The sequence below is a fragment of the Cibotium barometz genome, chromosome 27 (assembly GCF_041138505.1).
Source record: "Cibotium barometz isolate CiBa-2024 chromosome 27, ASM4113850v1, whole genome shotgun sequence".
Taxonomy (NCBI): domain Eukaryota; kingdom Viridiplantae; phylum Streptophyta; class Polypodiopsida; order Cyatheales; family Cibotiaceae; genus Cibotium; species Cibotium barometz.
The window spans coordinates 10,041,608-10,064,139 of NC_141072.1; the positions used below are offsets into that span (position 1 = coordinate 10,041,608).

The 22,532-nt window shown below is 42.5% G+C and overlaps 3 protein-coding genes across 7 annotated transcripts; all 3 read left to right on the plus strand.

Annotated features, from left to right (window-relative positions):
• The first annotated feature begins 2,142 nt into the window (after positions 1-2,142).
• LOC147623058 (uncharacterized) lies at positions 2,143-21,915 on the plus strand. Of its 4 annotated transcripts, none has more exons than XM_086821093.1 (7): positions 2,143-2,542; positions 2,706-2,737; positions 7,919-8,016; positions 8,092-8,174; positions 8,340-8,417; positions 8,563-8,733; positions 21,248-21,915. In XM_086821093.1, the coding sequence occupies exons 1-7, from the start codon at positions 2,459-2,461 to the stop codon at positions 21,560-21,562; spliced, it is 861 nt and encodes a 286-aa protein (XP_086677219.1). In that variant the 5' UTR covers positions 2,143-2,458; the 3' UTR covers positions 21,563-21,915. The 4 variants fall into 4 exon arrangements, with proteins under 4 accessions (XP_086677219.1, XP_086677218.1, XP_086677221.1 ...); XM_086821092.1 differs by having other exon boundaries at positions 2,152-2,542; positions 8,092-8,180; XM_086821095.1 differs by having other exon boundaries at positions 2,152-2,542; positions 8,092-8,180; positions 21,235-21,440.
• On the plus strand, positions 4,155-7,544 carry LOC147623059 (uncharacterized). 2 transcript variants are annotated; one of them, XM_086821097.1, is made up of 4 exons: positions 4,155-5,061; positions 5,173-6,530; positions 6,642-6,674; positions 6,728-7,544. In XM_086821097.1, exons 2-4 carry the CDS (start codon positions 6,507-6,509, stop codon positions 6,938-6,940), a joined length of 270 nt encoding a protein of 89 aa, XP_086677223.1. In that variant the 5' UTR covers positions 4,155-5,061; positions 5,173-6,506; the 3' UTR covers positions 6,941-7,544. The 2 variants fall into 2 exon arrangements, with proteins under 2 accessions (XP_086677223.1, XP_086677222.1); XM_086821096.1 differs by having other exon boundaries at positions 6,642-7,544.
• Positions 16,968-18,555, plus strand: LOC147623060 (uncharacterized). Its single transcript, XM_086821091.1, has 3 exons — positions 16,968-17,422; positions 17,526-17,841; positions 17,955-18,555. Exons 1-3 carry the CDS (start codon positions 16,968-16,970, stop codon positions 18,429-18,431), a joined length of 1,248 nt encoding a protein of 415 aa, XP_086677217.1. The 3' UTR covers positions 18,432-18,555.
• Positions 21,916-22,532: the final 617 nt, after the last annotated feature.

Sequence of the window (22,532 nt, forward strand, 5' to 3'; positions counted from 1 at the left end):
AAAAAATAACAACTACAAAGAATAATACCTTGATTAAGCTAATCTTGGTAAAAAATGCAAAAATGCTAATGTACACTCAAGGTTAATGCTCATAGTCATGATGAAGTCAACCAAGTGGAGAGTTATATTCTTTGTTCCATGGGAGTGGTGGAACGAAGAGCAAGCTCTCCCAGGTGTGATTGAGGCAGGTTATCTCTCTTATATTCTTTGTTCCATGGGAGTGGTGGAATGAAGAGCAAGCTCTCCCAGGTGTGATTGAGGTAGGTTATCTCTCCACTTGGTTGACTTCATTCCACCACTCCCATGGAACAAAAAATAGAATTCTTTGTTCCATCATTCATCCACACCAATCCACATCATCCATACATCCATCCACATCAATCCACATTATCCACACATCCATCCACATCTTCCATACAAGCAAGTCCTTAGCTTAAGGATTAACATCCATGTGTGGGCATAGGTGCTCAGTCTTATAAGTTGAAATGCCCTCCTTGTGTACTTTGCATAGCAGTTGCAGCCTCTTCTCCCACCCACTCTCCCTTGACAAGACATTGGGAATCCCCAAGATGACAGATTTGCTCCAGGTGTGATTGAGGTAGGTTATCTCTCCACTTGGTTGACTTCATCATGACTATGAGCATTAACCTTGATTAATTAAAACATTAGTGTACATTAGCATTTTTGCATTTTTTACCAAGATTAGCTTAATCAAGGTATTATTCTTTGTAGTTGTTATTTTTTGTTAAATTGAGTTGAAAAAATCGTGACATTAGAGTGTGACTAAGCAACCTTATCATGTCAAAAAATCCAACAAAACATTAAGAAAAACCATGAAAAATCAAAAATCTGTAAGAAACTATGTTTTTTCTTCTTTTGAATTTTTGTTGACCACCACGATCTGAATCGTCTGGGATCATGATCATTAAATTTGCGTCTAGATCTAGATTGCTGATGACCAAGTCTGAAAGTGGTTAAGGTTAGAAGTAAAGCCTACTCTAATCATACAAATCCACTCCTAATCACACCAATAGCACACATAATCAAATCCTACTCTAGAACACATTTCCTCAACACTCTACCAAGGAGAATAATAGAAGATTTTTACGTTAAAAAATAGCTCTACTTCCTTACCTCATCGAAGACTAGTTTGATCCTTGGCAATGACGCCAGTTATTCAAGTGAAGAACCTTCTTGCTCCCTAGCAAGGAACCATAGTTCTATGTGTCAACCCCTCTCCCTTCCTCTATTCTCTAATCAACCCCTCTTGTCTGAGCCCTTCCTCTACTCTCTAATCAACCAATTAATCCTTCCAAAAGGTAATGGCTAAGCTAGAAAGCTTGAACCACCTTCTTCTCCACATGCATCCTTAATCACACTCTCACTCAAGTAAGCAAGCATGCACACTCACTCAAACACACTCCATCCACACACACAAGCATGCATCCTACAATCAAGCAAGCAAGAAGGAAAGCTTTGCACTTAACAAAACTGAAGCAAAAAGATATTAAACTTTTTGAAGTTTGAGTGGCACATGAAGAAGGCAAATGGATCGTTAATCATGATAAAAATGCCCTAATTCAAAATTTTCCCATAATCTGAAACCTATGTTTCTCACATGGCACCTATTGTCAATGCAATCCCCTTCTAGTATTAAAAAACCCGAAATCTTGTAGTAATGTAAATGTTGCATATCCTAGTGACACACTAGCACTCTAGTTTTTTAATTTTTGTTTTATGTGTCTTTTATATGGACAATAGATTTGGCACAAGGCAAATGAGCACTTTCTTAGGATTGGAGTTCCCAAGCAATAGAAGAAATTGAATGTCACAAAACTATGGAAATCACAGGTGCTCACCTACCACAAGGAAAATAGAAAGGTAATGACCTTGCTAAAGTTTGATTAGCTAAGAAGGCAATTTTTCACGTGTTTTTTGAGCAAGAAAATATAAAAGTAAACCATTACATTGCCTCTTCATAAACCCACCATTTATAGGTACCTATGTAGGCCTATAAACCTTCATGGCTTGCCACGTGGATTTTAACGGTGTAGTTACCATGTGGCCGAGGATTGGCGGGACAACATTCTTTAACTTATAATTGATACTAAAAGTAATAAATATATATTTACCCTATTTATTTATTAGGATGGAGACATGGCCATTTCCAAAGGATTTTTTCTTTTCGTTTCAAACGAGTTGCTCGTGTTACGCAGATCTACTGGCCGTTAACCAGCTAGTTGGAAACCCTGCTTTGTAAAAAAGAAGGCATAAACCTTTGCATTTTAGCTTGCTAAGATGAAAACCATAATCTCCACGATGGTGGGTCGGAAACCCTAATCTGCACAACGATGGAACAAATCTCGTTCAGAAACCCTTCCCTGCGCAAGTGATGGAACGAGGATCCTCTATAAATCCCCTGCCTGCTCAGTAGGAAATTTTACTTATACACAGCATCATGGGATCTTCAGCGCACCTTGTTCCTCAGGTCGGGCCAGATGGCCTTGCCATGGATCCTCCTGTAATCGCTTATACCGAGAAGGTACATTTTTCTTGCCGTGGTTTATTATATTGTCATCATTGATTGGATTTCTTCATCTTAGCTATGGTATTTGCCTGCAATTTCATGAAAAAATTCACTGTTTTGACTTGCATTTCCAGCATTTCAGTTCTTTCTTGATCTTTTAGTTTTCCTGATTTTCCAGGTCCTTGAAGAGAAGGAACTGGAGCTTAAGAAGTGAGTGATATTCTCTCTCTGTTTGCCGTCTTTGTCTTCCTTTCCTGGTTATGATCAACCTTTCCATGCTGAAACATGAAGAATTTGACAAGTTTTTACAATACTTTGAACATCTTAGCATGCCTTGCCACTGCCCTTACGTCTTTTAAGGTAACGCCATGTGGCATATTGCCTCGTTCATTGCCTGGGTGAAGTGCCTACTTGTCCGTCTTTTATGGTTTGGCATTGCCCATGATTATTAATTATGCCTCATCATGTGGCATGCTAATATGGGCAACATTTGCCATCATTAGAAATATGCAACTGTTCCATGGCAAGAGTTGATCCATTGGCATGATGCTATAGTACGATCCATACAAAGCTACAGCAATGGCGCTAAGACTTTGCTCTGCCTTGTACAGTTTGAGCGCTTTGTCTATTCTTGTTTGCTGCAAGGAATTTGGAATAGCCAAGCCCTGGATGTTCCCGTTTTGAATGGGGCAGGCCAGTAGGTTCACCTATTTCATTTAGTCCTCCTCGTCAAGAATATGTTTCTTGGAAGGCTGTGCAATTGGATAAATTGTTGATGAAATTTTCTTGAACTAGTTTCCCGGCTGCTGAATGGAGAAGGGGTCTAGCTTGAATTTTCTGTGTAGAAGGCATTTGTGATGGATGGTTCAAATGTGTAGACTGCCTAGGTGTGCTTGATGGGATGATGGATTGTATTGACGTGTGGTCGGGTGGGAGAAGCGTTTTTGAAGAATGTGTCAGAAGCATCAGCTTCGAGTGCAAGCAACAACAATGGGGGCAACAACAGTGAACACGAACTGCAAGCTACATCATTTTCTAGGTTGTGGAGAGGGTTTGGTTGTTGAGTATTAACTGCTTCACTGAGCGCCTCGTATGTTTATTGAAGCAGAATATGCTCTTATTTGGGATGTTTTGCCAATAAGCAAGAGACTATGCTTTGATCATCATTCTTTCAATTCTCAAAACGGTGGGTGGCATTTTTAGGGAGTTAGAGAGCTTGTGGATTTGGTCCGTAGAGAACAAGAGTTTTTGGAATAACTTTGAAAATGTAAAAATGAGTCAGATAGGTTTTTGAGGAATAGAAGGTAGGCCAAAGAATGTGGGGTTCAGGGAGTAGTTTTAATTTTCAAGTCAATAGGCATATCCTATCATATTAAGGTGCAAAAAAAAAGTTATGGGCAGCTTCGTTTCAATCACAAATAGTGTTGCATCATGATTATTTTGTGATGTTCATTTGCTTGATTAGGTTTGGTAGAAAAGGCACTTAAGCAGATTGAGAGACCTTCAAAGAGCCGGTTCCAATTGTCTGTCTGTCTGTCACGTAGACTGAAAATTGCTTCATGTCTCATCTTATAGGCTTCAAGAGCAGGTTGCAATGTTGTTGATGGCAAGCTATTGAACAACATGCTTTGCCGACCCCTTTAATGTAAGTAGTAGGTGCGCCAAAACACCAAGGACTTTTGGCGCGGAATTCAAATGGAGCTCCTTCTGTGTGGGTTTTATGCGTTTGCTCATCTAGGTTTGAAGCAGCTTAAGAACAGTTAGTTTTGAGGTGATGGAGAGGACTCAGGAAAGGTATTTGCTGTAATAGCTAAAGAAATAAGATAGATGGTTTAGTATGACTTTTGTCTCATTGTTGGAATAAGAAGGAGAACTCAATTTCAAATTTCAATATAACAAGTGTTACTTTGTCTCAAGTATGAGTAAGCCTCTTCTTCAATCAATGTCTTGTGCTGATACTCGTGAGCACTCATCAAAGGAGGTATACGATCATTGTTTTTTTAAAGCTCTCAGATTGTGGCTTTTTCTGTGATGGAGATGATGCTTATTGCAAAGTGGCTTTGCCCTCCTTCAAAGGATGACTCTCCTGGTTTCCAAGAAGTGGATTGCAAGGAAACAACAGTGGAAGTGATAGGATTTATCCTAAAGAAGGATAGAGGGGGAGTGTGTTACATGTGGAGCACATTGCAACCGTTTGTATCAAGCAGTTCTTCTGCGTCTTGTTAGTGTATGGTTTACATGTTCCTTTTCGGTTGTTTAATAGATATATTTCAGACATCTATTCTAAAATTCAAAATTATGATCATTGCTTTTTTAAAGCTCTCAGATTGTGGCTTTTTCTGTGATGGAGAAGATGCTTATTGCAAAGTGGCTTTGTCCTTCAAAGGAGGACTCTCCTGTTTTCCAAGAAGTGGATTGAAAGGCTTTGTTGCAGGAAACGTGGGTTGGAGGCGGTGAAACGTCGTTTTCCCGTTTTCCGGCTGGTGTGCATGTTTCCCATGTTGGAAACGTGAGGGAAACGGCGTTTTTCGAAGGTTTGCCCTTCTTTAAAAAACCAACCTTACCTTTAAAAAAAGGGCCAAAAATTGGCCACATGGCAGAGATTTAGGAAAAAAAAAACTAAGCTACGTTTTTTTCCTTTGCAGCGCACGTTCTCTACGTTTTTTTGCTTCCCAGCACACCTGCACTCCTGCACTCTCCCATGCGCACCACTTGCACGCCTACAAGTTCATGCAGGAAGAGAAGATTGGTTCAACAAACCAAACCAAACCTCTCCCGTGCTTGTGCTTTCATTGTGCCCCGAGAACTGTGCTTTTTCTCATCTTGCAGACGCCCCCTTGACATCAAAAACTCTCTCACTACTTGATGCTATTCGAAAAAGAGCCCTAAATTGCAAATGCATTGAGATTGTGCTGGTTCCAGGGTGGCTTTCCACCAAGACTCTTGAGTCTGAGCGAAAAAACCCACCTCAAACAAGAAGAGCCCTTGCATTTAGGTGACTCCAACAATGTTTTCCTCACCATCGACTTCCGCAATGCCTCTTGTGAACCCATTCAAGCCCAAACCACCAGTCACCCCTGAGCCCCTTTGGAAGTATGTCACTCCTATAGCCGCATTCAGTAAAGGGGGAAGCAAGAAATGGAAGTGTAGCTTCTGCAAGATTGAGTTTGCTGGCTCCTATCTTCGAGTGCGAGCCCATTTGCTTGGCATAACAAGGGAAGGTATTCAGGTTTGTTGCAAGGTTACTCTTGAAGACCGGGCAAATATGGTTCGGGAGGACCATGAGAGTGCTCTCAAGAAGCAAAGCCAAGAAGACATTGGTGCCACAAGTTACACAACCCTCTTTGCAAGGCATGTTCAAGGAGCAGTCCAGAGAGGAGGTAGATGAGGCGGTGGCTCGTTTCTTCTACGCGTGTGGTCTTGCTTTTGCATTGGCTCCCTCCCCGTATTTCCATGCAATGTTGTCAGCGATAGCATCTTTTGGCAAAGGATACAAGCCTCCCAACCACGAGAAGCTGCGGACCACACTTCTAGACAATGAAAGATCAAGGGTATGTTCCCGTCTCTCCATCGTTGAGTCTACTTGGCCTCATTATGGTTGGTTGCTCCATAGTCTCTGATGGATGGACAGACACAACTAAGAGGCCACTCCTTAATTTTATGGTCTCAAGTGCAAGGGGTGTTGTATTTAAGAAATCTGTTGACACTAGCGGGAGTCAGAAAACAGGACAATTTATTGTAGCGGCTTTGAAGGATATCATCAGGGAAGTAGGCGTTGAGAATGTGATGCAAATTATCACGGACAATGGAGCAAATTGCAAGCTTGCAGGACACTTGGTGGGTAAGGAGTTCCCTCATATTTTTTGGACTCCTTGTGCAACTCACTGCTTGAATTTGTTGTTGAAGGATTTGGCCACTATCACTTGGATGGAGGAGGCAATCACAAGCGGCAAGGAGGTTCAACAATTTATTGCAAATCATGATGCCACAAGAGCCATGTTTGGTAAGCTCTCCAAACTCAAGCTAATCAGGCCAGGGGATACATTTGCCTCTAACTTCATTATGCTGCGTTGACTAGTGAAGGTAAAGAGTTCACTCAAGCATCTTGTTACAGGGATGCTTGGAGGTCCATAATGAGCCAGCCAAGGTAATTGAAAACAAGATCTTGTCAGATGCATTTTGGGCTAATGTGCAGCCAAGGTAATTGAAAACAAGATCTTGTCAGATGCATTTTGGGCTAATGTGGAGAACTATGTGAAGGTTTTGTGGCTAGTTATGGCCATGCTTCGCATGGTCGACAAAGATGAGCCATCCATGGGTGTTGTGTATGAAGGCATTGATCAAATGCTGGAGAAGATCAAGGAGCTATTGAAAGAAGAGATAGAGGGGGATTCTCATTATGAGGAGATATGAGCACTTGTGCAAGAAAGGTGGGAAATGCTGCATTCACCTCTTCATTCAATAGCTTTCCTTCTCAATCCAAGATGGTTTTCAAAGAACCCGCATACTGACAAGGATGTGATGAGAGGGTGGACGAAGATATTGGATAGGGTGGGCAAAGATCTTGCTGAGAAGTCAAAATACAAGAAGCAGTTGTCCGAATGCATTGGATTGAAGGGGGACTTTGGCGACGGTGCAGAAACTATTTAGACAATGCCTCCTGCATGGTGGGAGAATCATGGCACAGATGCTCCACATTTGCAAAGATTGGCCATCAGGTGTTGTCTAGGGTGTCTAGTGCCTCAGCTTGTGAGTGCAATTGGTCTACTTATGGGTTTATTCATTCGGTTAATCGCAATCGACTAGGTCATAAGAAAGCTGAGGACGTGGTGTATATGTGCATAGCAACCTCAGGTTAATATCTAGGAAGGAGGCTTCCTATGTCTCAGGGCCATGCCAGCAGTGGGATGTATTGGAAGAGGATGCTTTAGAAGCATGTATTGAGAATCTACTTGATGATGAAATTGTGGAATCTATGTAAACGTATTATGTCATTGATATGTCACCTATGTGTTTGTCACTCATGTATTTGTCTCCCAATGTTTGATTCATGAGAAACTCGGAGAAATTCTTTCTTTTAAATGTGTTTTTAATGTTTCGTTTATGTTTTGCACTGTATATTGGCTCTGAAACTCAACCTACCCTCGGTGTTTCCATCCACATAGGTTTGCCGTTTCCTCGCGTTTCCTGTCCTATGACGTTTCTCTAACAGAAACGTTTCATGCAACCTAGTTGCAAGGAAAAAACAGTGGAAGTGATGGGATTTATCCTAAAGAAGGATAGAGGGGGAGTGTGTTACATGTTGAGCACATTGCAACTGTTTTGTATCAAGCAGTTCTCCTGCTGCTTGTTGGTGTATGCTTTACATGTTCCTTTTTGGTTGTTTAACAGATATATTCAAGACAACTATTCTAAAATTCGAAATGTAGAACGAGAACTGGCTTCACTTGCTTTTGAAATCAAGCTTACTGCTGGACCAAAGAAGGCAGGTTGGTCTCTGAAGGAAAAGCACACAGTTGTTATGTCTTCATTGGATTTACTTAATACTTGCTTCATCTGTCCAGCCCTTGAGCACCTTCGAAAGAAGATAGAGCTTTCTGCAGAAAAGATTAAGGTTGCAAAGCAGAGGGAGGAGCAGGCTAAAAAGGTTAAGGTTTGGCTGTGTCTTCTTAGATGCTAATGAAATGTAATGAACTGGTCTTACTTCTGCTCACAAAAGTTTGGATTGGGTAAGGCTGCTTGATATTGACATTACGTCAGAACTTTTGGTAAAATTCTAGTTTCTAAGTATTTATAAAGCTATTGATTTTAGGCTTGGGAGGCTGCTGCCAAAGTATTGAAGGAAGAGGAGGAAAACAAACATAGGCTATGTGAAGACCTCAACCGACTGGTAGGCATGTTGTAGCCTCTGATATTTGCTCTGATTCTTTAGGATTGGCAAAGCTTTAGCAGTGAGTTTTAGGAATCAATTTTGATTGCATGAACCATAAACACTTGGTCTGTTTTCCAAAGTGGTGTTTTGTTGCTCTTTTTAGGTACAAGAGAGCGCTGCATCTCAATATTCACGCTTGGAGGAACTCAAAAATAAGCTAGAAGCATTGAATCCTGAATTAACAGGAGGTACATTTGGATTGAATATCAATGGAAGGGAGGCATCTGCAGGTCTGCCTAAGCCTGAGGATCAGCTGCAGCAGGCATTGCCAAAGGTTGGCTTCCCATCTCTTCTTATTTATCAAATCATGTTCTTATGTAAATAGATAAATAATATCGTTTTCTCAAACCTTATGGTTTTTCCAGGGGCCACGGAAAACCTCAAAAACCTTTAAAGGAAAGGAAGGTTGCAGTGTGTTTTCTGTGATTTTGCTCTGTTTTGATCATTGAATGTGATCTTTTCAATAAGTACATGTATGAAAATGGACATGTCATGTGGCATGTGTGTGACACACCTCTACTGTAGGAGTGCCACGTGGCAGCTGACCATTGGCTGAGGCTGGCGCACAGGTACGGCAGGGGCCTGGGCAAGATGGGCAGCATTATGGGCAGCTGGGCAGGGCCTGGGTAAGGCGGGCAGCCTCCTTAAGTGTAAACGTAGCATTTTATCTATAGTTGTGGGTTTATTTTACCTAGTTGTGGGTATTATAAACAGGCTGACCAGCATATTGACGTCTATATATACATACATTGGGAAATTGGGATAATCGTTTGCTTTCTCAATGTTGGACTTCACAGAACGTTTCTCTGTAGGCGAAGTGCTTGCTTGAAGTATACAGTAGGTCATTTTGCTGCAGTTGATGTTTTCACTCAGCCAGATCATTTGTACATGAATTCTTGTTGTAACAGTTATTTCCTGTACATAAATACAGAGTAGTAGTTAAGAATTCTTGTGTGCGCTGTATGTGTGATTCAGCTGCACTCTTTTCTATCTCTGAAATCCCTAGCACATAGGCACAAGTGTTCTAAAGTTGGTATCAGAGCCTAGTGAACCTACAAATTTTTTCTTTTTTGGTACCTGTGTGCGTTGACTTTTTGGTTAGGGTAGAGCCCCTAGGTCTAGGAGTGCACAAGTCCAAGTTTGGGAAAAGTCATTATTTGGGTCCTTTCTCGTGTATTGGTGCTCCCCTATCCCACCCACCCTTCCTCACTGTGAAGGGTTGCAACCCTTGCCAGCATCACGAGAGCATGTATCGAAGATCTCGAGACACAAAGTGATTGTGTCACGAGAGAAGGCATCGAAGATCTCGAGACGGTTGTCATTAGCACTACAAAGTTATGGACGGTTACACACGAGAAACCGGTTTGACCACTACAAGTAAGGCCCCTTCTAGTGGGAGAGTGACTTCAACCTTGTCAATTGTTGAGGAGTGGGCAGCCAGAGTCCAAAAGTACAACCAAGTGTATGAAGATTGGCCAAGGATTTCAAGGCACTATGGCAGATAAAGGCTAAGTAGCAAGCTCCCCAAGAGGCTTCTTCATAGCTGTTGTCAGACACCTGCGAGTATGCAGCGGAGAGCCAGACATCAGATAGCAACCGACGAGCCGAGTCCAACAATGTAAGTGACAAGTGACATATGGCAGTGATGACGTGGTGGTGGTGATGTGGCACTGATGATGTGGCATTGATGATGTGGCAATTGGGTATGGTTGGCCGACAACAATACTACTGGCCGACTAGGAGCATTGATGCGCATATATACGTTGGTAGCCAAATGGCATATTTATCTGCTCTCCTCAGTGTTGGACTTCATAGAGTATTTCTTTGTGGACGAAGTGCTAGCCAAGAGTGTATACCAGGTCACAGGGTTGTGATTTGACATCTTCATTCTCAGCCACATCTTGTACTTGAATTTTAGTCGTATTACTTCTTTCTTGTACATAATATAGAGAAGTAGTTTAGAACTTTTGTGTGTGTGTTGTATATGTGATTCCACCGCGCTCTTCTTTCTATATTCAAAAAACCCTAGCACACATAGGCACAAGTGTTCTACAGTTGGCTTTATTGACAAACTATTTGGAGGCTATGCAGCTTCTGTCAAGTTAAGCAAAAGGGGATGTCATGTGCATCCCGGACTTGGATGCCACGTGGACATATTTGAACAGAAGGTAGTGGAAACTGGTCCCATGTGAGCCCAATCCAAGACGAGTCAGCCAGGGTTCCACTCTAAGCGTCCAAGGTCAGGTGTACATTGTCCTGCACATGAAGCAATGCCAATCCATACTGTGAGTCTCCCTCTGGAATGATGACTGGTGACGTGAGTGTTTGGTTTGCAACTAGATGCCAGGCATCCGTAGGAAAATCATGTAGGATTGCATGTAGAAGGGGTCCAGCCCTTAGGGCTATCCCAGAAGAGAGATTTTATCTCTTGTGTGGGCATTGGGTAGGCTTGAGGCCACCCAAGAATGGCCAGGAAGGCCCTAGGCTTTGCTCACCAGCCCAATGAAGAGCTGGGCAGGCTGTCGGCCAGGGTCCAGTGGCAGCCAGGCGCAGCCAGGATGGTAGACCAAGTCGTGGGGTTTTCAGCAGCAGGCCGACCCCTGTAGAAAACAACCGACCAGCATTAGAAGTGGGTGTAAAAACCCCAAGATAAACCAATCTAGGCATCTAATAATTCACAAGGAGGTTGCTGAATTCCAAGGGAAACTCTCAGCCAAGGTGAAGAGTGCAGGTCAAGAACCAGATTTTATTTGCAGAATTTGCATCATTCTAATAAAACAAGTACATCATTCGTGGTGGGGGCCCTACAGAGGGTATTCGGGACCCGATACTGAGTCCAATTCTCTCTCTCTCTCTCTCTCTCTCTCTCTCTATATATATATATATATATATATATATATATATATATATATATATATATATATATATATATATATATATTTCTGCACATCTTTCCCTAGGTTGTGTGTTATCCTCGTTGCGAATGATTGCTCAATTGTGAACATTGAAGTTATCGATTCTTCCACCGAGCTTCTGCATGTTACACTAGCCCAAAGTGTAGGGTTCTCCTAACACTGATGCAATTCCTACATGCAACTACATGTTCTTCTACTCATATGCTTGGTATCTGGCTACAAACCAAACACTCAGAACACCTGTCATCATTCCAGAGGGTGACTCACAATACGGACTGGCATTGCTTCATGTGCAAGACTTGCACACTTGACCAAGACCATATATGGGACTTGTACACCTAACCAGTCTTTGTCGCTTAGATTGGAACCCTGGCTGACTCGTCTTGGATTGGGGCTCACAAGGAACTAGTTTCCACGCCGGGTCTTGCACTTGCTATACAGATATGTCCACGTGGCATCCAAGTGTGAGATGCACGTGACTTCATAGTTCCATCAGTCGGTGTGGAATGTTTGGTTGAACACGATGTGAACCAATACACTTAAATACACCAAGATTTTCATGGACAACATGTAATTTGTTGAATTGACAAGAGACGCACAATGAGCCGGAATGGCCGGCTCCTCCCTCAAATAGAGTATATTAATCTTGGGAGAATCAAGTACATAGTGTCATGGGCATTTCTGACTTCCCCTATGGTTCAACTTGAGAAAGAAAGATTGAAATTAGGGTTTTCAACCAAAAGACCAGAAATTGCCCCAAATATAAGGGCTGTTTTGCTGAATTTCAGTCATTGGGAGTGTGTAGGAGAGTGAATACCACGTGGGAACACTCTTGGAAAACACATTAACAAGCTTAGATATGGAGTTGGGAAGGAGCAAGTGCAGAAAATACAGCCAAGGAGGCTTATGCAGGAGGACACCAACGGTTCATGGGCGGGCATCTCCTTATCGTCGTGAACTACACATTAGTTAAGCAGGCATGAAAACAACATGCAAACTCAATTTGCAGGCAAGCACATAAAGATGCTATGCAATGTAGCATTGGTATGGACAATCCGCGTTCATGAGACCACCAAAATAGACGTGTTCCAGGCAAGTACAGGAGGTACCAGACCCAGTGGAATACCAATTCTCGAGGCATTTCCAAGCATGTACGCACAAGCACAAGCCCCAACGAAAAGCCAAGTCCACAATATCAAGTGGCATCAATCCTCGGCATATGCAACTGCCATAGACGTTAGTCCAGTGTGTATTTATAATGAGAAAGCATGAGTGGACCAGTTGGGTGACCAAACGGTGACATCCCTCTCTTCCCCCCTTCCCATCGGCTTCTAAAAAGTTGCCCGCAATTGAAAAGCATGCAAATAGGTCTGAAGCAAGTGTGGGCAATCTCTAAAGAACTCTTCATCTACCCATTTAGCTGCAATGGGAAGATGGTACTTGAACTTCACAAGGTAACGCTTGACAACTTTGCTTGCAGTAAGCTTGCATTCCTTGTGATACACAATCTGTTCTGGTTGCAAAATCTCCTCAAGCTCATCCACTTCTGGTGGATCCTCAATGACCGGTTCATTGGGCTCCGGCCCTACATACTTGCGAAGGAGACTCACATGAAAAGCGTTGTGTATACGCTAATGACTAGGTGATGCCAATTTGAAAGCCACTTCATTGATCTTCTCAATCACTCAAAAAGGCCCATAGTACCTAGTTGCAAGCTTAGGGTATGCACCCTCTTTGCCAGGCCTCTTTACAAGTCTTGCTTTCTCGAATTCACCAATCATTCTCTTTGACATCAAATTGCCTTCTATGCTTATCGGCACTGTCTCGTTGATGCATGCATCGTGTTGTTGTATACAAATTCCACAAGCGGTAAGTACTTCTCCCAAGAAGACTTCTAATCCGCCACATAACATTTTAAGAGATCCAACACGGCTGAATTTGTAGCCTTACTACTTTGCCCATCCATTTGAGGATGATAAGTTGATGAGAAGTCCAATTTGGTGCCCATATTATCAAATAAGGCCCGCCAAAAGAGACTTGTAGTCTTGGGATCTCTATCCCCTACAATGGACTTCGGCATTCCATGATGCTTGAATACTTGTGCAAGATATATTTTAACCATATGCTTAGCTTTAATGGTCTTCTTGACCAGCAAGAAGTGAGCTTGCTTACTAAACCTGTCCATAATTGTCCAAATAGCATCATTACCTTGTTGGGTTGTGGCAAGTGCATAATGAAATCCATTGTAATACTTTTTCATGGTTGCGTGGGAATAGGCAATGGCTGAAGCAAACATGGTGCCTTTTGTCTATCAAATTTCACCTTTTGACAGGTGATACATGCACGTACATGTGCCTCTATGTCCTTCCGCATACCCGGCCAAAAGAAATACTGTTCAATCATGTGCGTAGTAGGCATTATGCCTCTATGACCAGCATATGGAGGAACATGGCACTCATCCAAAATCTTTTTGTCTCATGTCAGACACTACTCATATGCAATTATCTTTCATAAGATAACCCGCTTTGATCACATATGAGGCATGTGCATGACCAGCCATCAAATCAGTCCAAATAGTGGCAAAATCTGCATCTGTATGATCCAAATCATGCATGGTAGACAAGTCTCCATGAGAGGCAATCGAGATAGCTGCTACATACGGCTTTCGTGACAATGCATCTGCCACTACATTCTTCTTTCCTGGAGTGTGCAAGATCTGAAAATGAAACATAGAGAGAAAATTGACCATCCTCATATGCTTCTCCGACAATTTAGTTTGGGTAAGAAAATACCTCAAAACTCTGGTGATATGTCTTTATAGTGAAATTAGTCCCAAGAACGTAATGTTTCCATATGGTTAGTGCATGAATTACAGCCAAGAGCTCTGCATCATGCAATCTACGGCTCTCATAAGCCACATCATGATGCAATTTCTAGATGCAACACATTCAACACTGAATGGCTTTTGCAAATCCGGAATGATTGACACTGGATCATGTGTCATGTGTAGTTGCATCTTTCAGTTTGAGGAATGCATCTCTCTTTGCATCACTCCATTTGAACATAGCCTTCTTCTTTGTCAAGTCATGCAAAGGAGAAGCAATCCATGCAAAGTGCCAAATGAACTTGTGGGAATAAGAGCATATTCAAAGAAAACTACGGATCTCATGCATCAATCTCTCAATTCAGGTCAATTCTGAATTGCATCGATCTTTGTAGGATCCATATGTACTCCATCTTTGGACACAATATGCCTAAGATAGTGTATATCTGACAAGAAGAACTCACTCTTCTTTGCATTTATGAAGAGTTTATGCTTTTACGGAGTTCTTCAAAAACAATAGCCAAATGAGCTCTATGCTCTTCTTTGATCTTTGAGAAGACTAGGATGTCATTAAAGAAGACACCTGTAAATTTCCTGTACCAACGAAACATGGGATCCATTGTTCTATTGAATGTAGCTGGGGCATTCATGCACCACACGCACTTGATGATACCCACTCTTGAGAACAATTCGGCTACAGCATGCTGATCCATCCAACTTGTCAAGGATGTTGTCCATGTATGGAATCGGAAACCGATTTGTGATGGTAAACTTATTCAAAGCTCTATAATTCACACACATACGAAAAGATCCATCCTTCTTTTGAACCAAGAGGACGGGTGAACAATATGGGGTTCGAGCTTGGTGTCAGTAAAGCTGGAAAGTCGTTGAAAAATTCTTTGTCAAGTCAAACCGCTTTGTTTTGAAACTTTGTGAGGAATTGTCTGTGTCTTCGGTTGGAACCGTGCTTGAAGCGGTGCTAAAGGATTTGCTCGGGAACCGTCACTTCAGCTTCGTCAATAATGTTTGGTTCTGCTTTGTCTTTAATCTCTCAAGGGATTGGATCGGCATATGTTTTGAGCCAATTGACATGGAACACATCGTCCATGGTTCAGCTCGAAGGTAACTTCAACTTCATTGACACCTTGTTGATCTTTCTCTGGATAGGAAATGGTCCGAAGCTTCTGAAAGATAACTTTGGGCATCGCTTGCGCATCTGTTTCAGTCGTTGCTTCACTATCCGATGATATATCCAATCTCCTTCTAAGGATTTCACATCCCTTCTATCTTTATTGGCATGTCGAGTGTAGGCCTCTTGCGCTTTAGCCATCTTGTTTGTGACTTATTCCAAGATTTCTTAGGAAGACTTCGTCAATCTGTTCGCTTCAGGGACTGAAGACAAGGTTCTGGTCAATAGTGATTGGAATGGTCTTCCAAACCATAGTTGCTATGAAACGCGTTTCAAACTTTAGTAGACCCGTTTGAAACGTTTCAAACGTCTGGGAGTTTGAAACGCGTTTCAAACTTGGCTTTTTATTTTTTAATGTTATTTAAGACGGGTCATATCAGTCGATTCAGTCGCTTTCCAGAGAGCAAAAAAAACACGCCGTGCATAGTACAGAGGAGAAAGTTGACTGTCCTTCCCCACGCTTGCCTTCGTTCGTGTGATTTCTCCGCCACCCGCCCCCTCGGGACCTGTGCACCGTGCTAGCAAGGTTGGTACTTGTCTGTTTTCATATTTTTGCTTGATTTTTGCACCAATTTCAAAACTTGAAATTTGGGCAACATCCTTCCAGGCTTCCATTATGCCTCGTGCTAGAGATTCAATGTGGACTCATGTCATTCCCATGGGCAAGCATGGGGGTTCAGGCACTGAAAAATGGAAGTGCAAGTATTGTGATAAGGTCTGAGGTGGATCTGCAAACAGGATAAAGGCTCATTTTTCAGGTCTAAAAGGCAAAGGCATTGGTGCTTGTGATAAAGTGCCCCAGGATATCAAAGCCTCTCTTCTACAATGGATGAGGGAGCAAGAAGCAGCCATGAAAGGATTTGGAAGCAGCCATGATGACATGCAGGAAGAGGAGGAGGATGTCACCAAAAGAGCTAGAGTGGGTGATGAACAAGAGATGCAGAGTCAAACGGCTGTAGGTTCTACCTCTGCTCCTTGTGCCCACAGGTCTTCCTTGCCCATTAGGCCTTCTTTGAAGAGTGCAAGCATTAAAGCTCGTTTTCAGAAAGCAGCAGTTGCTGAGGCCACCCGTGAATTGACAAGGTTGTTTATTCAGTGTGCTTTGTCATTTCACATTGTGCGCACTCCAAGATGGAAGAAGACCATGAGAGCCATTAGCCGCATTGGGTATGAGTGGGAGGGTCCCAAATATGACTCCTTACGCAAGAAGCACTTGAGAGATGAGAAAGATCTTGTACAGCTTGAGATGGAGCCTTTGAAGGCAACATGGCATAAATATGGATGCACCATATTATGTGATGGTTGGACAGATATGCGGAAAAGGAATGTTTATAACATTTTGGTGTCCTCCTGCAAGGGCGTAATGTTTATGCGTGCCATTGATGCTTTAGTTACAGGGACGGTGGTGACAGGAGCCTTTATATGGCAACACATACGCCAGACAATGTTAGAGATTGGTGCTCAGCATGTGGTGCAGGTGATTACTGACAATGGCTCTAATTGTGTGTCCATGGGCAAAATGTTAGGATGAGTTCCCAGAGATAGTGTGGACTCCTTGTGCAGCACATAGTCTTGACCTCATGATAGAGGATGTTGCTAAAATCCCTTGGATTTCTGAGATCTTTGCTATAGCTCGGAGCATGGTGAGGTTTGTTACCAAGAGGCTAAAAGTCCTCTACATGTACCGTGCCCATAGTGATCTAGAGTTGCTCAAGCCCTCAAAGACCAGGTTTGCGTACATGTTCATCGTGATTGAGAGGCTAGTGAGAGTCCAGCAAGGGCTACTCCGCACAGTTGTGTCACGAGAGTGGATGGCATGGGAGGATCGAGAGCAGCCCAAGGCAGTGGCATTTGTGCGTGCTGTGATGCGAGAGAGTTGGTGGGATGATGTCAAAGCACTTGTGAAGGCCACTCAGCCTCTTTACAGTGTCCTTCGCATCACAGACATGGAGGGCAGCACTCTTGGTCTCCTTTACGAGTTCATGGACCGTATTGGAGAAGCCCTGAATCGGTGCACCGTTCTATCAGCAGAGAGGTATGTAATATGCAATATGCATGTCTTTCCAGTTTTGTACTTGTCGGGTTTATTTGGCTTTGGTTGTTGGTGAATCGTTATTCGTGACTTGGTCTATGAATAGGGTCCAGGACATCAGGGAGGTTTGGAACCATAGATGGAATTGGTTTCATAGACCAATCCATTCGGTTGCCCATATACTGCATCCTCTATGGCGTAATGAGGAGCAGTTCAACAACGAGGAGTTGGAAGAAGGGTGGCAACAGTACATCCAGAGGTGGACAGGAGGTAATATTAATCTCTTGAGAAAATTGGAGGATGAGCTCTTGGTATATTGCAATGGGAGCCGTGTGTTTGGAAGATCCACCGCACTACTAAGAGAGACACAGCTACAGCCAGTCTCATGGTGGGAGAAATATGGGATTGGTACTCCATTACTGGTAAGTGTTTAGTATTCAAATGTTACATCAATAATAGCCATGAATCATGATGCAATGGGAGGTTAGTGCTTTATCATGACTACTTACAAAGTTTTATGTCCTTTCTATGACAGAAACGCCTTGCATTGCGAGTCCTCTCACAAGATTGCAGCTCTGGGCCTTGTGAGAGGAACTGGAGCACATGGGCTCTCTTCCACACAAAGAAGAGGAACAAATTGAGCAGTGCTCAATTAGAACGGTTGGTTTATTGTCATTGCAACCTCCGTCTAATTGAGCAACAAGGCAATCCAATCGAGCCGCGCCAAGTGAATGTCAACAAGATTGACATAGAGTTGGTGAAGGATGTACCGGATATTCCTCAGGAGGAGCGTGACATCTATGCTATGCTTTACGAGGAGTTGATGGCACCAGCTCGTATCACACGAGTGCATGCATCTAGAGATGGAGCTTCTACGAGTGCTACGGCTACAGAACCTGAGATTTATGGAGCTGAGGCAGAGTCTTCTTCCGGCACAGAGTCAGAGACATCAGAGGATGGAGATGACCATGAGGAGGAGTCGTCGTCTCCGTCTGAGGAGGATGACTCCTGAGTCCTGACTCCTGATTCTATTTTCTACTTTATTTTGTACTATGTACTGTGTGTCACATGTGACACGGATTGTGTTTGACTATTTACTATTGACTCTTGAGCTTACTTATGATGAGCATTTACCATTGAGACTCTGTGTCATGTGATTTGTCTATTTAGTATTATCTATGATTGTTGATTCATGAATCATGATTGAAACCTGCAGGCTGCAGCCTGCAACCTTTGAAGTTAAAGTTTGGCATTTGAACTTTGTAGTTTGTACATATTCAGCATACACCATGGCTCATTTCTTTCTTGCATTGTTTTTATCTAGGATTGAAGTTTGAAACTTTGAGTTTGAAGTTTGAACATGGATGACTGCCTTGGCATATTTGGCATTTGCTATCCCATGGGCCATGGGCCCATTATGCATAGATGATAGTACATACTTATTACTAAATCCTGATACATCATACAAGCATGCATATATTCAACATATTATCATTTTATCAATGCTATCAATGATCCCATATATTCTGGCATATAAATATCATATATGGTATTGATTTTTCACATGCCAAGATGGGAAAGTTTGAAACGCGTTTCAAACTTCTGGGAAAGGTTTGAAACGTTTCCAAAACGTTTCAAACGCGTTTTTTGAAACGTGTCGCTACTATGTTCCAAACGTTGCATCATAAGGAGTCCTGCCACCAATAGTTGAAGAAAATGAATCATTCAAGACTGCTTGGACTAAAAGAAAATAAGATTCCCACTTACCTTGCTGATCGTGGACATAACATTTCAACACATCAAAGGCCAACTGATTGTAAATTTTTGTACGGTTGTCTATGTGTGGGTGAACCGCATTGGAAAAGTTCAATTTAGTACCAGACAATGCCCTCCAAAAATGGCTCGTCCGTAAACCTGGAAAGTCGTTGAAAAATTCTTTGTTAAGTCAAACTGCTTTGTCTTGAAACTTTGTGAGGAATTGTCTTTGTCTTCAGTTGGAACCGTGCTTGAAGCGGTGCTAAAGGATCTGCTCGGGAACCGTCACTTCAGTTTCGTCAATAATGTTTGGTTCTGCTTTGTCTTTAATCTCTGAAGGGATTGGATCGGCATATGGTTTGAGCCAATTGACATGGAACACATCGTCCATGGTCCAGCTCGAAGGTAACTTCAACTTCATCGACACCTTGTTGATCTTTCTTTGGATAGGAAATGGTCCGAAGCTTCTGAAAGATAACTTTGGGCATCGCTTGTGCACCTGATTTAGCCGTTGCTTCATTATCCGATGATATACCAAATCTCCTTCTGAGGATTTCACATCCCTTCTATCTTTATTGGCATGTCGAGTGTAGGCTTCCTGCGCTTTAGCCATCCTGTCTTTGACTGATTCCAAGATTTCTTGGTAAGATTTCATTAATTTGTTCGTTTCAGGGAGGACTGAAGACGAGGTTTTGGTCGATAGTGATTGGAATGGTCTTTCAAACGTTGCATCATAAGGAGTCCTGCCACCAATAGTTGAAGAAAATGAATCATTCAAGACTAATAAGATTTCCACTTACCTTGCTGATCGTGGACATAACATTTCAACACATCAAAGGCCAATTGATTGTAAATTTTTGTATGGTTGTCTATGTGTGGGTGAAGTTCAATTTAGTACCAAACAATGCCCTCCAGAAATGGCTCGTCAGTAAAGCTGGAAAGTCGTTGAAAAATTCTTTGTCAAGTCAAACCGCTTTGTCTCCTGAGAAACAGGATCGGGGTGGCAAATGGCGACACACTAGAGCATATGAAGCCAGCTTGCAACAACTCTTGGAGTTGGCGGTCCAACTCAGTTTCCATTGCCTTGGATAGGGGGATCCGAGGCTGGGAGGACATCAATCTTGTGGTGCTCCGGTTGAGACCGGGGGGGGGGGGGGGGGGGGATTGTCCCGAAGAAAGATCTTCTCAAACTTGTCATGGAGAGCTTGGTACTTTTCGGAAGCATTGGCTACCATTTGGGCAGTGTGATATAAATCACTGCACATTGTGCGCCTTTCCGTATCTCTCGTTTTAGCTTGCATGTGGCTTATGAGAGGGAAGTTCCAAATCAGGGCTCACTCACACTTGATGATTACTGGGCTTTGGACACATTTGAGGTAATCCGGAATCAATGTCTGGCTGGAACTCCTGAAACCACTCAATTTCCAAAATTATGTTTGCTCCTACAAGAGGGGCAACCATAAAATCTCGCACCTCCAAGATGCCTCCCACGGCAATGAAAGCCTTTTTCGCACCTCCAAGATGTCTCCCACGGCAGCGAAAGGCTTGACCGAGCTTTGATACTCTTGAAGCCAAAAACTGTGACTTGTATATTATTGCCCTTATATACAATCTTAAAAAGTGTGCTTTTTACAAAATACCACTACCAACAAAAACTATTTAACCGAAGAGTTTGGTCACATGCTTCACACAACATCTTCTACTTGAGCTTGCCTACTTTCAACATACACCTCCAAAGCAGTGTTCTCTATTGACGCACAAAGTAAGCAATAGTCCATGCACACCATTCAGGGCTTGGATCTTTGCCAATTATTGTGAAGATCACTCATTCATTTAGTAATATAGAGGAGTAGGTTAGATAAAAAGTCTCTCTGTATCTTTCTCTCTACTTCTTTGTGTCATTATTGCACATGTGATTAGCATTTATCTTTGTAGCTTAGTGTCAATCATCATCAATTACACTTCTGCTTAGTTGGCATGTTACATCATGCATTTATATATGTATGTACCATGTGTGCTCCTGCTAGTGAAATGTATGTGTTTTGAGCTCTTATGTGCAGGCTGATCTTGCAGGAAGAATCAAAGCCCAACATGGTGACCTTAGAGAAAACATCTAAGGCTGCTGATGCTGCTAGAGCTTCTAAATCTGTGCCTGAAAGAGAAAATCAAAAAGTGTTCACCAAGTCTGCAGTTCCTGAGGAGGAAAAAGTTCACAGTTCTCAGCAAGTTAGTCCTGGGGAATCTCGCAGCCGTAACAGCACCATTCGACCGGCAAACAACACAAGAGGCCGTGGCAGTCTTGTGAAGGGAGGTTTGAGCCAGAAGCCTAAAGCTAATAGCTGGACAGGAGCTGGATTTGATGTGGATGATAATACCATTAATGGTTAAAAACCATAGCTGGTCAGTGTCCACTACTATTAAGCATCAATTGAGGATATCCAGATGTTTCATGCTGTAGGAGAAACGCTGTGAGGCAACATCTAGAAGTATGGTGACATTAATGGGAACTTGAACAAGATAACCATAACAGGCTTTCACAACAAGTGTGGGCATCACTTATGACTCCATGAAGCTTGTGCCTTGTGGGATGGATGTTGGTGTGTCCTGTGTTGCCTGTGCCTAGGCTGGAATTTAGCCCTGTGTGGTTTATCAGTAAGGACAGCTTACACGATCCAAATCATTGGGTCAGATCATTTTTTTACCTTTGTATTAAACTCTCATATCAAAGATATTGTTGTGCTGAACAGCTAGTCTTCTGTGCTGTGTTGTGGGGCTCTACAAACTACACACTGTGATCACAGTGGTAGCACTTGCAGTACACACCCTTCATGTGACTATTTGTGAGGCCTTTCTTTTCAGTGTTAGTGTCATACGCTTAACAGCAACGAAGAAGAAAAGCAGAGGATAATGGCAACATGGGCTTGTGAGATTGGCTAATTTGTGCGTCCATTAGCAAACACAGCATACAAGATATGTACTGTGTATAGGATGCTGTGATAAAGGGGATGCACAACCAATGGTTAGGCACTTTATGAATCTCTATCTCTCTCTCTCTCTCTCTCTCTCTCTCTCTCTCTCGTTTACATATTGTCGCTTCTAATTTATCCCCTTGCTGGTAGCCAGCAGTGCTCCACTAAAAAGAAATGTGTGTCAGGCCTTAATCTCATCGCGCTAGTCTCCATGTCCGCTACATTTAATTTAAATTTTTAATCGCAACCATGGGCATCCACCCTTCTTTTGACATGTGCAATTAGTAGTCCATCGACGTTCGTGGGCATTGCTAAACGTTACAAGAACACTAACCGGTATATGAGGTTAAGGTACATAAAATCAATATTACTTGAAGTCCTTGGGCGTC

Excerpts from the sequence above, each read along its gene's own strand:
- LOC147623059 (XM_086821096.1), top strand. The coding sequence starts at position 6,065 with ATGAAAGATCAAGGGTATGTTCCCGTCTCTCCATCGTTGAGTCTACTT. Across the intron at positions 6,531-6,641 it reads TGCCACAAGAGCCATGTTTG|GGATGCTTGGAGGTCCATAA; the intron begins GTAAGCTCTCCA and ends ATCTTGTTACAG.
- LOC147623060 (XM_086821091.1), top strand. The coding sequence starts at position 16,968 with ATGATAGAGGATGTTGCTAAAATCCCTTGGATTTCTGAGATCTTTGCT. Across the intron at positions 17,423-17,525 it reads ACCGTTCTATCAGCAGAGAG|GGTCCAGGACATCAGGGAGG; the intron begins GTATGTAATATG and ends GTCTATGAATAG. Across the intron at positions 17,842-17,954 it reads GGATTGGTACTCCATTACTG|AAACGCCTTGCATTGCGAGT; the intron begins GTAAGTGTTTAG and ends TTTCTATGACAG.
- LOC147623058 (XM_086821092.1), top strand. The coding sequence starts at position 2,459 with ATGGGATCTTCAGCGCACCTTGTTCCTCAGGTCGGGCCAGATGGCCTT. Across the intron at positions 2,738-7,918 it reads AAGGAACTGGAGCTTAAGAA|ATATATTCAAGACAACTATT; the intron begins GTGAGTGATATT and ends GTTGTTTAACAG. Across the intron at positions 8,418-8,562 it reads GTGAAGACCTCAACCGACTG|GTACAAGAGAGCGCTGCATC; the intron begins GTAGGCATGTTG and ends TGCTCTTTTTAG.